This window comes from Argopecten irradians, chromosome 15 (genome assembly GCF_041381155.1).
Source record: "Argopecten irradians isolate NY chromosome 15, Ai_NY, whole genome shotgun sequence".
Classification (NCBI taxonomy): domain Eukaryota; kingdom Metazoa; phylum Mollusca; class Bivalvia; order Pectinida; family Pectinidae; genus Argopecten; species Argopecten irradians.
In genome coordinates, this window is record NC_091148.1 from 15,569,433 (window position 1) to 15,584,558 (window position 15,126).

Sequence of the window (15,126 nt, forward strand, 5' to 3'; positions counted from 1 at the left end):
TTTTTCAAAGATGTTCGTTGTCAATTGTGTCCATACTACCGTATACGCAGTCATAGTGACGAGCAATTCTTATGTATATGCTGATTCGGTTTTAGAACAGAATAAAACTTTGCCGTGGTTACTAGGCTAAATAAACTGTGTATACGCTAATGTATTCCTAATTAGACTTTTCAAAAATGAAAAAGATGAAAACGTTTGTAGTTGCATGCAATTCTAATGTCATTATACAAATTATTATTCCAGTCTCATAATTACCATTAGACTGAGCAATTCGAAGGGGGTGTAAATTATTGAAGTACGTCAATTTTTGTATCTTTACTAGTATTCCTTCACTCTAACCAATGGAAAACATCCGGCCGCGACTGTTCATAGTGTAATGAATAATAATTAACACATACCGATCAGGCATCGCCGTATATTTGTTTACAACATGTGTGTATCCGGGTTTCCTGTTGGTAGTCTCGGTGTATTACACGCTTGGCAAGTCAAGTTTACGCTAGCGAGTAAAGCGTTTGCGAGACCCGGATCGACAAAATCCGAGGGTATAAAAGCCCGCGCTTGCAGACGAATGTCAGTCTAATATCAACACTCAAGCTGCGAAGATCGAAGAATATCAGGCATAGGCTATAACAGTATTCCCCTTGATAGAGTGTTTGGCAGCGGCTCGTGACCTGTGATAGGTCAATGACTACGTATACACAGTATAGTCGGAAATAGTAACCACGGCGTGGTTAGCGACTACATAGGTAGTCAGCGACTACAAGGTAGTCGGCGACAACGTAGTTGTCGGGAGTCACAGGGCAGTGACTATAGGCCTATAACCACAAGGTGGTTAGTGACTACATAGGTAGTCATAGACTACAAGGTAGTCGGCGACAACGTAGTTGTCGGGAGTCACAGGACAGTGACTATAGGCCTATAACCACAAGGTGGTTAGCGACTACATAGGTAGTCATAGACTACAAGGTAGTCGGCGACAACGTAGTTGTCGGGAGTCACAGGACAGTGACTATAGGCCTATAACCACAAGGTGGTTAGTGACTACATAGGTAGTCAGCGACTACAAGGTAGTCAGCGCTAACTGTTTTCGAGAGTCACCGGCTAGCGATAGTTGGCGACTAGGCCAGTAACCACAGGGTGGTTAACGACTACACGGTAGTCAGCGACACGGTCAGTGACCACGGGGTGGTTGACGACTATAGGATAGTCAGTGAATATAGATTGTTTGTTATATACCCAATCATTAAGACCAGGTGCCGAGGGTCAGGCAGACTACTGTATATTTACTTATAAATGAAGTTATGTCCATTGTTAATCGCTCGGAATTTATGTAATGTTTAACGCTACCAAATAGTAGTCATATCTGTATATATTTGCTTCTGTAGACTAGTCACTAACCAATATCATTCACTATAAGTGACGAACCCATTTAGAAACGTCACAATAGCACGGTAAAACAATAGTCATAATGCTTTTAACAAAGCTCTGTGATCATTACATGCAAATTAGATGCATATTATATTTTAAATTGAGGATAAAAAAAAATAAAATTAAAAACACAATTTTACATCTAATTTGTTTTGTAGTTTGATGAAATAGATTAACATTTTGCTTAATCACGTTAGACTTCATACATTTTCAGTATACAGGGAACATAGTCGTCACTATATCGCCCTCGTCACGCAATTTCATTCAGACAACAATATACAGTATAACACAATATATACTTTTAAAAACAAGATAGCAATTTCATGGTTATCTTGCGTAATTTCAAATGTTTAATCAAATTTTGATTCCTTCTCAGATAACATCATTATAGCCCGTTTTCCCTTCAAGGTACCATTAACATGTGTAGGGTGTAAGGTCGGGTAACAATAATGGGGGTATGGTTACACCGTGTGTGGGTGTAGCTTGTCACGACTTTCTCCTCCTCACGGGCACCCGACACAGTTTGTGGACGTATCAGGACAGCTCAATTTGCCCAGTAATAAGGGGCTTATAACACTGGTCTTCATCATACCAGGGACGGTTGTTCTTCAGGAAACAATTAACACTGGTCTTCATCATACCAGGGACGGTTGTTCTTCAGGAAACAAGGTATGTACTTATTCGATACATATCAATATTACTTATTTTACAGAGTGTCCCATAATTCATGTTACACTTTTAAAATTTAACATCTTGTTAAATACAAAACATTAAAACATTAAACTCATGGCCCAGTACTTCTACTACAAACGTTTATTAGTTTGTACTAGTCATAAAACAACGAAACTTTAGAATGTACGTCTATATATTCCAAAATGCAAAAAAAATGGTATGTCTTTTATATTGTAAGATAATTAATGGGACGTATTAATCTGTTTACTTGTTGTATATTATTGTTAATTTTATTATTATCTTATAAATTATAAACAGTAGTAAATACATTGATAAACATAAAGTTCATGATACGCTTTGTTAATAAAGAATCAACACGTATTTGATTCTGGAGTACCAGTTGTTTAATGGCTTTTTAATTGTATTTAGATAACATTTTTGTTTTTATTATTTACATATTTGATGCACAAAATCGTTTGCGTCTGTTGTTTGTTTTATTTGTTTTAAACTGTGTTCAAATGTTTATTTGGAATAGATAAATGTAGTTAAATATATAAGATAACACCAACTTTGCTGAATCTCATAAAACTAAAACTTGTTTGTCAAGATTTCCTGTAAATGTTGAGTATATCTTATAACTATCTCATTAAATATCAACCTAAAAGTGGTTTTTATATACTTTTTTGGAAGGGGATGTGTTGTGCTAGCATTGGATTTGAATATATTTTTCTTCACGAACCTAGAAATTGACACATGCTAATTTCCTAACTAATGAAATGTTTACTTTTCTTTTAGTGACACAAGTATGCCTAAATCTATAGACAGACAAACAAAGGGTCCTATTAAGTGTTCTTCTCATTTTCGCTAAACTTCTGTTCTCGATAGGTTCATCTACACAAATTACTCAAGGAAAGTCCCTTTTCAAACGAGGATGTTTTATTTTACTTCTATGTACCTTAAACTTATTTCCCACCATCCAGTTCACAAATAGTTAGAACAATAAATCCGAAAAGGTGCATAATTACGCAGCGAAAATGGTCTCCAAGTTGTGTAGTAAACGTTTCCTTCTGTTGTTCAATAAGTTACCATTAAATAGTATGTACACAAGTGTAACCTCATTACAAAAGCAGTTGACATGTTACAAAGAAGTATTCATTAGATTTGGTTAAATATCACGCAAACCTTTGGCAGTGGCGGGGAAAATTGGTCTCAAATTACTGTGTAACTGAAATATATCAAGATCTGACGATTCTTTAAATGAATGACGCTCTGGTTATAAACCACGTTTATATTTGGATGCAAAATCAATAAATAAGTGGATATGAAAGTCTGCATGTGTATGACCAGTCATACCCTGGATAATAAAACACTATGTTGTAGTTCGGATGTGCTGGTGAAAGTACAACTCACATTAGTCAACTACTTAATCTAAACATTTGTAAATCCTCCATTTTGTCATATAGAAATGTGTGAAATAGCCACTTGATTGTGACATTTGATATCTACATGAATTAGAATAAAAATAATCGATCATCAAAAACATTAAATGACTTAAAAATAACACCAGATTTCGTGGCACAGATAAGGAATAATTAAAAAAAAAGCCAAAAGAAATGATGGAAGGATGTTGATGGAGAGCCATAAAAGTAATGAAACGATAGCAGGGGGTTTTGTTTATCGTGTCCTTGGACCGACCTGAAGCAAAACGTCTAGCAAATGATATGTGGAACATAATAAGCTGATCGTAAACAATATTATTTGTTTATACACAATATCAAGTTAGAAATTAGTTTCATTAAAGATGCTCCGCCGCTGACAAATGGTTTTTTTTTTCACTATAAAAACAGGAGCAGACGATTTAGTATTTTTCTCCAGTTACAAAAGTTACTTACTTTACATCATTACCACCATTGAAAGGTTAGAGCTTCTAATTTTCCTTCAAGTTAAAAATATGAAAAATAATTAATTGCATCCCGAAAAAAATCCGTGACACTATATTCTATATGGAATGAAGTACTGATTGTGCTTGCACCAAAGGCAAAATAAATTATTTTATATCATTTTTTGTGTTAATTAGGCATATATATACACGATTAAACACCACTTATTGTTCAAATGATTAACATCATTTATGCTCTATCGGCGGTGGAGCATCTTTAATATTAAAGATATGGATATCAAGGCATTTGGTTGCCTGCGTCTATCATTACTTATTATCATTATATGACACCAGCAAATAAAATGTAATACTGACATAGCATTATACATATCAAACAAAGGATGCAAAATAAAGAAAAGCATGAGTGAGTTTTATGTTATCGGCTGACATCTGAACATACTCCATTGACTTTGAATACTGTACAAACAGGAGATAAAACAAACCCTGAACATACCAAAACACTAATAAAAAAAGTTTTCGGTAATATGAGAATTTTTTTTTCAAATATCAACAAAACTGTCAGTCATCAATACCCTGCCCAACTCAACCGAAATACTAACCGAATGTTAGCATGTTGGTTACTATAAAAATATCTAGTATCATCATATAAATGCAAAAAAGAGATCAGATTTCCTATTGTTCTTGTACTCAGAATTGGCTCGTACTATTTACATGAAAATATTTGAAGATATAGATTGATAATGTTATGATATTATTTTTTGGGGAATATTATTACATAAAAAGGGTTTTAATAAATCCAAAAGCTACTCATTACGATCAATGCAATGAAATTAGCATATTCAACTGAACTGTGTCATCATTGTAAATTTTTAAACTTGGTATAACATATTTTATACAAAATAATGTACTTATTTTGACAATGGTTTGATAATATATCTAATTAAATTCTCGCTTTAGTTAAAGTTGCTCCACCGCTGACAAAAGGTTATTTTTCACTATCAAAAGACAGGAGCAGATGATTTGGTATTTTTCTTCTGTTACAAAAGTTACTTACTTAACACCATTACCACTATTGAAAAGTTTGAGTTTTTAATTTTACTTGAAGTTCAAAAAAATAAAAAATGATTAATTGCATCCCGAAAAAAATCTCTGGCACTATATCCTATATGGAATTAAGTACTGATTGCGCATGCACCAAAGGCAAAATAAATTATTTCATATTATTTTTTGCGTTTATTAGACTTATATATACATGTTTAAACACCAATTACTGTTCAAATGATGAATATCATTTATGCTCTGTCGGCGGTGGAGCATCTTTAACAATAACAATAATCATTTATTTTCATTCACCCGCTACCTCACAGTACACAGACTGAATAATTGTAACGATTTCGTTTGAATGGGGTCTTGAAAACTAACGGCAATTTTCAATTTTTACAAATCTATTTTCCAAGGCAGCCAATATTGTGGTGTGGTATATTTGTTTCAGAATACTGATGAATCCATCTGTAGTTGTCCTAGGCCTTGTGCTCCTAGGGCTAGGGGTTCAAGGATACCGGGACCAAGGATACGGGGACTACGGTAACTATGGAAACCAAGGTAATGGGCCAACACTATGCACTAGTTAAAAAGAACAGTTTCTCCACTTTACAATTTCTTAATATAAACGGGGTTTTTTTTGCCACAAAGGAAAAAAATCTACTCATCGTTATTTGTTTTCAAACAAAAATAGAAAAAAGCGGCGAACAATTATTTTCTAATTCAATATGTGTATTTCATTAATACCACGTAAATGTGACAAGATGATTTTTAAGTCAATAAAGAAAGTAATCTGTTGACATGTAAAATAAATTTACTTTTTAGTTTGTCAATCTGTTTTGTCCCCAGGAGGAAATCGTGTATGCTATTTCAGTAGCTGGGCTAAGTACCGTAGCGGCCCTACATTTGTCCCTGAACAGATCAATGCCACGCTCTGTACCCACCTTGTATACGCCTACGCTAAGATAAAGGATAACGACATCGTTATGTATGAAGATGATGACGGTATGCCAAAAATTGGAAATTAATATCTTAATTATTCACGACGTCTTAAGTCAAAATATCTCGAGAGCTTTGTGAGAACTTCCAAACACAGAGTGTTGTTTACTTTAATGGATTTAAGATAAAATCATGGTTTCATTTTTTTGAATGTAATCAAAAGAAACATGACATTGCAATATCAGCATTGGTTTTTTTTCGTTTCTTTCGTTGTTGTTGTGTAATTACATATATCAAAGCAACTTTTTTGTTTATATAGTATATAATTAAGACAATAGGTCCGACCCAAAATATTTATGATTTCCTTTGTGTGTTTTGTGGCATTTAAGACACCCTTCAGAAATTGCGGGATCTACGAATCAACAACAAAGATCTTAAACTGATACTGTCTGTTGGCGGTTACGCCAATGGCGTAGACGAATTTGTGAAAACAGCTTCATCTAGAGAGAACATCCTGGAGTTCGCCTTTAACGCTGTTCTTTATATCAATATGCATCAATTTGATGGACTCAGTTTGGACTGGGAGTTTCCTGGGGATCAAGGCATATCTCATAAAGACCATTTCACCAATCTCGTCAAGGTATGATACCATATAAAGATCATATCACCGATCTCCTTGTCAAGGTATGACATCATATAGATCGTTTCACCGATCTCGTCAAGGTATAACATCAAATAGATCATTCCACCGATCTCGTCAAGGTAGGACATCATATAGATTATTTCACCGATTTCGTCAAGGTATGATATCATAAAGATCATTTCACTGATCTCGTCAAAGTTTGATATGATATAGATCATTTCACCGATCTCGTCAAAGTTTGATATGATATAGATCATTTCACCGATCTCGTCAAAGTTTGATATCATATAAATACCATTTTACCGATTACGTCAAGGTATGATATGATTTATACTATTTTGTACTTGCTCGTCATCTATCTTTATGTAACAAAGTCAAAATCATGCTATAGACATGAACAAATGTATTGTAAAATTTAGATTTACACAAAGAATAATTATTGAGAAGGAAAATTTTAAATAAAAAACCCATTTATCTTCAATTTATAGACATGTTCATCAATTCTTAGTCTTATTGTGGGGTGGTAATATCTTATGTTAAAGATATTTTTGTCTCTGACACCTTGTAGCAGTTATGCGACTTTAGACCTCATTGTTGTTGCATTTGTCTTTCAGGGAGTACGGGAGGTATTTCAGATTGAGTCTGACGTAACGAGAATGGACAGGCTTCTTCTGAGCGCTGCTGTGTCTGCTTTCCCTCCCGTAATAGACCGGAGTTACAATGTACCAGAAATCTCAAAGTAGGTTCCACAAAACTATTAATATACACTGTACAAAATAGAAAAAATAGTTATTAATCAAAGTTAACAATGCTATTTTTCAAAAACATATCTCGGCGCCCCCTTGGCGGAATTACAACGGAAATACATAAAGTCTAGCCATTTTAACCAATCTTTATATATTTTAACTTTCATACCAGATTAACAATAATGAACAGAATTAATCCGACAGCCTCTGTTCATTATATACTCAGATGTATGGCAATACCTTGCTGGTTACCATTTGTTTGAATTTTGCTAATTGTCTCTACAATAATACTTTCATTTCGTATAAAGACTTTTGATACACCTATGTGTTGTGTCTTTAGAGAAATGTTCCATTGTTTGCTGTACCGTAAGATTATTGGTAGGGAAAAAAATATTGGTTTTGGGTTTGCTCCAAATATTTGACATTTATCGATTTAGTCAACCCTTTAAAACGATTTAAAAAATATGCCATAGGTATATTATTATAACAGATAAACAAAATAAAAATTAATCCATGGGAAAATAACATTCAAAGGTTTCAATGTAGACAGAGATATTTTTTTAGGAAATCAATATTTGGCCTGGGTGACTGTAAATTCAAAATTGATCATAGGTTCCACAATAAGTGATAAAGTTTTGTAAACTAACACATATACTATAATATTAGTGCATTTTCAAATGAGATGACAAAGAGCAATGTATCGTTTTACTTTTTTTTGCTAAAAGTGTAATTTAAAAAAAAAATATTTCAAACAAAACTTCAAAACTTTTAAAAAAAAAGCATACGCAGATGTAAAGTATACGATCTACTCAAATAATCTATGAATAAAAATATAGAATATTTGCCAAAGGCTGATCTATTTTGACATGTGCAAGTAGTTTTAATAAGTATAAATATGAAGATTTTAGGCCCTTTGGTGCTATAAACTAGAACACCGCCTTCGTCATCATTTCGATGGTGTTAGAACAATATTGATACATAGTGATTATCAGGGATACTGACATTGATGTGACCTTGATGTTCTTTTATTGTAATGTTGGTTTTATTAATGTCTATAGATACCTGGATTTGATCCATGTGATGACGTACGATATGCAAGGCACGAACACCGATGAGACTCGATTTCACAGTCCACTGTATGCCCGACCATCTGATACCGGGGATAACCTGTATCGAAATCAGGTAAATTCTTCTGTATTTGATTTTGAACCTTATCATTATCAAATGATGACATTTTGGAAGTATCGTCTGGTCTAGTCACCCTTTTAAGAGCAGGCCGCGCTCGGATGTATCGTCTGGTCTAGTCACCCTTCTAACAGCAGGCCGCGCTCGGATGTATCGTCTGGTCTAGTCACCCTTCTAACAGCAGGCCGCGCTCGGATGTATCGGCTGGTCTAGTCACCCTTCTAACAGCAGGCCGCGCTCGGATGTATCGTCTGGTCTAGTCACCCATCTAACAGCAGGCCGCGCTCGGATGTATCGTCTGGTCTAGTCACACATCTAACAGCAGGCCGCGCTCGGATGTATCGTCTGGTCTAGTCACCCTTCTAAGAGCAGGCCGCGCTCGGATGTATCGTCTGGTCTAGTCACACATCTAACAACAGGCCGCGCTCGGATGTATCGTCTGGTCTAGTCACCCTTCTAACAGCAGGCCGCGCTCGGATGTATCGTCTGGTCTAGTCACCCTTCTAACAGCAGGCCGCGCTCGGATGTATCGTCTGGTCTAGTCACACATCTAACAGCAGGCCGCGCTCGGATGTATCGTCTGGTCTAGTCACCCTTCTAACAGCAGGCCGCGCTCGGATGTATCGTCTGGTCTAGTCACACATCTAACAGCAGGCAGCGCTCGGATGTATCGTCTGGTCTAGTCACCCTTCTAACAGCAGGCCGCGCTCGGATGTATCGTCTGGTCTAGTCACACATCTAACAGCAGGCCGCGCTCGGATGTATCGGCTGGTCTAGTCACACATCTAGCAGCAAGCCACGCTCGGAAGTATCGACTGGTCTAGTCACACATATAACAGCAGGCCGCGCTCGGATGCATCGTCTGGTCTAGTCACCCTTCTAAGAGCAGGCCGCGCTCGGATGTATCATCTGGTCTAGTCACGCATCTAAGAGCAGGCCGCGCTTGGATGCTTCGGCTGGTCTAGTAACCCTTCTAACAGCAGGCCGCGCTCGGATGTATCATCTGGTCAAGTCACGCATCTAAGAACAGGTCGTTCTCGGATGCTTCGGCTGGTCTAGTAACCCTTCTAACAGCAGGCCGCGTTCGGATGCTTCGTGTCTGGTCTAGCAACCTATCTAAGAACAGTCCGCGCTCAAATGATTCGGCTTGTCTAGTAACCCATCTAAGAGCAGGCCGCGCTCGGATGTATTGTCTGATCTTGTCACCTATTTAAGAACGACCGCGCTCGGATGCATTGGCTGGTCTAGTCACCATCTAAGAGCAGACCGCGCTTGGATGTATCGGCTGATCTAGTCACCTATCTAAGAGCAGGCAGCGCTCGGATGTGTCGTCTAGTCTTGTCACCTATCTAAGAACAGGTAGCGCTCGAATGTATCGGCTGGTCTAGTAACCAATCGAAGAGCAGGACGCGCTCGTATGTATCGTCTGGTCTAGTCACCTATCAAGAACAGGTAGCGCTCGGATGTTTCGGCTGGTCTAGTAACCCATCTAAGAGCAGGCAGCGCTCGGATGTATCGGCTGGTCTAGTAACCCATCTAAGAGCAAGCCGCGCTCGTATGTATCGTCTGATCTAGTCATCTATCAAGAACAGGTAGCTCTCGGATGTATCGGCTGGTCTAGTAACCCGTCTAAGAGCAGGCCGCGCTCGTATGTATCGGCTGGTCTAGTAACCTATCTAAGAGCAGGCCGCGCTCGGATGCATCGGCTGGTCTAGTCACCCATTTAAGAGCAGGCCGCGCTCAGATGTATCGTCTGGTCTAGTCACCTATCAAGAACAGGTAGCTCTCGGATGTATCGGCTGGTCTAGTAACCCGTCTAAGAGCAGGCCGCGCTCGTATGTATCGTCTGGTCTAGTCACATATCAAGAACAGGTAGCGCACGGATGTATCGGCTGGTCTAGTAACCCATCTAAGAGCAGGCAGCGCTCGGATGTATCGGCTGGTCTAGTAACCCATCTAAGAGCAAGCCGCGCTCGGATGTATCGTCTGGTCTAGTCACCCATCTAAGAGCAGGCCGCGCTCGGATGTATCGTCTGGTCTAGTCACCTATCTAAGAGCAGGCTGCGCTCGGATATATCGTCTGGTCTTCTCACCTATCTAAGAGCAGGCCGCGCTCATTGCTGCTTCACGACGGTATATTGATACTGACACTCATCCGCACAGCCACAAAAGCTAATAGACTAGAAATATAATTTCATTAAACTAGTTCTGTAAATATGACAGCAATATGTTTGTGTGACTATTCTGTGTGATTTTGCGCTTCTAATGTGTATATATAACACGTTTTCAGTTCTAAGAAATATAATTTTATTTGCAGGATTTCGCCATAAGTTACTGGATTGATGCAGGTGCCCCTCCTATTAAACTTGTGATGGGTCTGGCCACGTACGGGAGGACTTTTACTCTTGCTGATGATAACGTGTACTCCGATGGGTCTCCTGCTAGTGGCATTGGCCGTCCGGGGCTGTACACTGGAAAACCGGGACTTCTTGGCTTTTATGAGGTATTTTTTCAATATAGAGAAGTATATCCTAGATGATCTGAAATGATTGGTTTTAGAAATATTGTGTCGGGAATGTTTTTACTTTTTCAATCGCTATCAGATATGTATAATTTCAAAGCAATCCAATCATTCTGTTTCAAGGGATTTGTAATTTGATCACGTAATCGTTCTTCCTGCTATTGATTAAGACGCCCAAAACACTTGTTACGTCACATATGTTCTATGACACAGATTTTTTTTACAATATTCACGCTATGGTCGCGTGTCACATCCACACAATTCGGCCCCAATATTTAGTTAATTTTAAAACCCTAGCGATATATTGCTATATACAGCTAATTTTCTGTTTTGAAGATCTGCAACAATCTGCAAAATGGTTGGGACACAGCCTTTGATACGACACAGATAGCGAATATGGCGTGGTACGGCGATCAATGGGTTGGCTATGACGACATAACAACATTTATAATGAAGGTAGGCAGGAGACATTAGTAAAGGAAAACAAGGAACGAAGCCAAATCATCAGCGTTACTGCAAACTTAAAATAAATTAAACTCATTAACAGTTTAAAAGGAATGTACATTTCCGAAACCAATATTGAAAGTTATAGTAAGTAAAAGTAAAACGTTTAGCTAAAACTATCTATATCAATAGGCTAAAACAAAAATACAGCACTAACAATATTTATTTAAAACTTAATTTCCTGTTTGAATCCATGTAGATTCGTTTTGCTGCTTTGTCCCCACTGGTAACTGAGTATGTTAATAAGCCATTGACTCAGTGATAAGGACCTAACAGGACATGTAGTGACATTGACGTTATCGGTGACTATTTCAGGCTACCTACATTAATGATAAAAGGCTTGGGGGAGCAATGTTTTGGCTAGATTATGACGATTTTGCTGACGTTTGTAACATGGGGATGTTCCCGTTGATCAGCGTGGTTAAAGACGTGTTTGGAACAGCTCCTCCTTCGACACAAGCGCCAACCACCGCCAGGCCAACGACAACAACTTCTACTCCAAGACCAACTACGACGACCACCACCACCACACCACGTCCAACCACGACAACAACCACACCACGCCCGATGACAACGACAACGACTACACCAACCCCAACCACAACCACAACCCAGCCCGCTAATACCGGCGGCGGATGTATAGGTAATATAGGTCTACCGTGGTATTGTAAGTTATATCATGAGATGTAAACAGTTTGTGAGTTGTAATCGTCTGATAGGAAAGAGCAAAACATACCGTGTTTAGCCGAATATCTTCAGTCGAATTGTAATGAAATGCATTGCAAATGTAAACGGAATGCCGTCTGACTGAAGTATTTTTTTTCCCATCTGACTGTAGTATATTACTTTGTTTTTCCAACTGACTGTAGTATGTCACTTTGTGTTTCCGTCTGACAATAGTATATAACTTTGTGTTTCCATCTTGTAACTGTAGTGTATTACTTTGTTTTCCGTCTGAGTGTAGTATATTATTTTGGGTTTTTTCCGTCAGAATGCAGTATATTTCTTCGTTTTTCCAACTTTCTGTATTATATTACTTTGTTTTTCGTCTGAATGTAGCATATTACTTGTTTAAACGTCTGACTGTAGTATATTAATTTGTTTTCACTCTGAATATAGTATGTGATGTAGTCTTTTTATCATCTGACTTTAGGATATTACTTTGTTTTCCGTCTGAGTGTAGTATATTATTTTGGGTTTTTTCCGTCTGACTGAAGTATATCATTATGTTTTTCCTTCTGACTGTAGTACATTACTTTGTTTTCCCGTCTGACTGTAGTACATTATTACGTATGTTCCGCCTGACTGTAATGATTATTCATCCGTCAGAGATACCGTTCACTCTTTGGGGTTTGAAATCTGATAATGCTCTCTATTACATCATTGTTACAGCTCCTATCACGTGCATTGGGACGTTTATGCCGGATCCCTGTGATCAACACAAATTCTACCAATGTGGCTGGAAAGGTGAACTGTTGCATCGATCTTGTAATGGAAACTTGGTCTGGAACCAACAAGGTAAATACTGTGATTGGCCGCCGGCTCGACGGGAATTTAAAAGTTACAATAAGGATTCAGAAGAGGAAAATAAAGCCACTCGTTACGTGTTACGGAGAATGAACCCTAGAAACAGTGCAATATCGCCGTATCTCGGAGATTTCAGCAGTGCAGGATCCAATAGTAATGCGGTATTGGAAAAGGAAGTGAAAATGAAAGAATCACATTTGGATAATGAAGACAGGTGGATGACCGAATTACGTCACCTCCTGTAAGTATAATACTTAACACTGTCTCTATTCATTGATTGACAACTGAATTACCTCACCTCCCTTAAAGATGCTCCACAAAGATGCCGACAGAGCATAAATGATATTCATCATTTGAACAATAATTGGGTTGAATCATGTATATAAATGCCTAATTAACACAAAAAATAACATGAAATAATTTATTTCGCCTTTGGTGCATGCGCAATCATTACTTCATTCCATATAAGATATAGTGCCACGGAATTATTTTTCATATTTTCAACTATTTAAAATTAGAAGCTCAAACTTTTCAATGGTGGTAATGGTGTAAAGTAAGTAACTTTTGTAACTGAAAAAATACTAAATCGTCTGCCCCTGTTTTCGATAGTGAAAAAACACCATTTGTCAGCGGTGGAGCATCTTTAATTATGATACTTTATTTAATACAGTCAGTGTTTTACCACATTTCATGCATTGTTCTTGCTATGGAGTAAACTGTCCAATTTCTCTCTAACGGATAATAAGGTTAGATGGGGAAGTGGCTGTTGATTACCATTAGTATCAAACTCAAGTTAGTTATTTCTTTCAAATTTTGAGAAGATACGAACTTCGGCGAGTGTTTGTTTATTCAATATTTCAACATCAACTAACGAGAGTTTAGATAAACACAATAAAACAATCGTTGGCTGGGAACGTGTTTATCCAATAACTCTATACCACGACATATATCTTTCTGTCATAAAAAAGTGCAATTAAAAACGTCAATAGATATACCAACCACAATAAAGAGAGGTTGGGGATGACCATTGAAAGGTCCTGTAGGTGTAGACAAATGAGAGGTCCTGTAGGTGTTGACCAATGAGAGGAGGCCCTACAGGTGTTTAAACCCTGAAACCAATGAAAGGCCCTGTAGGTGTTGACCAATTAGAGGAGGCCCTGCAGGTGTTTAAACCCTGAAACCAATGAAAGGCCCTGTAGGTGTTGACCAATTAGAGGAGGCCCTGCAGGTGTTTAAACCCTGAAACCAATGAAAGGCCCTGTAGGTGTTGACCAATGAGAGGAGGCCCTGCATGTGTTTAAACCCTGAATCCAATGAAAGGCCCTGTAGGTGTTGACCAATTAGAGGAGGCCCTGTAATTGAGGATAAACCCTGAGGATAATCAACTGCTATGGGGTGCATCACACGATTATATCATTATATAGTTATGGGATTCTTAATTAGGGTCTTCGTTATGATATGAAACGTATAATGAAGTTCTTTCGATTTTATTGACAGGAACAAAGTGAAGTCGGAGCCTGAGAGGAAAACACCACAATGACCTCACAACCCTACGGCCCAACATAACACTGAAACGAAATAAATGAGCATTTGCAGTTTTTTTACTACATATAAATTTCAAAACATGTAGTTCTATGCATACTCTTATGTATTAAAAGCATTTTAAAAATAATCAGCGATTGGTTTGTTTATAAAGTTGGAAAGGACATATCTTAAGTTTTAAATGTTGAATCAAAATGAATTATTTACAACTGATATTATGTACAGAGTATATCATCTTTGTTTAACGAGACCAGCCCCAGTCACAGTTAAATATGAGCTCATTCCATACATTCGATCACATGGGTCTGCGATCAGAAGGCCCGCAGAACAGGATGTAGGCTCTGCAATAGAAATAAAAGTTTATGACCTTGTTTGTTTGTGTATATTTACTAGAGGTGTTTATGATAAACCTTTTACTTAGTATATTGCAATACACCACATTACAATTTCTGAACAAGATCTATCATAGACGGTTATA

The 15,126-nt window shown here is 37.6% G+C and overlaps 1 protein-coding gene across 1 annotated transcript; it reads left to right on the forward strand.

Annotated features, from left to right (window-relative positions):
- The first annotated feature begins 1,771 nt into the window (after nucleotides 1-1,771).
- LOC138309171 (chitinase-3-like protein 1) lies at nucleotides 1,772-14,778 on the forward strand. Its single transcript, XM_069250328.1, has 11 exons — nucleotides 1,772-2,097; nucleotides 5,493-5,602; nucleotides 5,891-6,046; nucleotides 6,370-6,620; nucleotides 7,238-7,362; nucleotides 8,428-8,551; nucleotides 10,872-11,057; nucleotides 11,412-11,531; nucleotides 11,895-12,222; nucleotides 12,972-13,347; nucleotides 14,604-14,778. The coding sequence occupies exons 2-11, from the start codon at nucleotides 5,500-5,502 to the stop codon at nucleotides 14,644-14,646; spliced, it is 1,812 nt and encodes a 603-aa protein (XP_069106429.1). The 5' UTR covers nucleotides 1,772-2,097; nucleotides 5,493-5,499; the 3' UTR covers nucleotides 14,647-14,778.
- The last annotated feature ends 348 nt before the right edge of the window (nucleotides 14,779-15,126 follow it).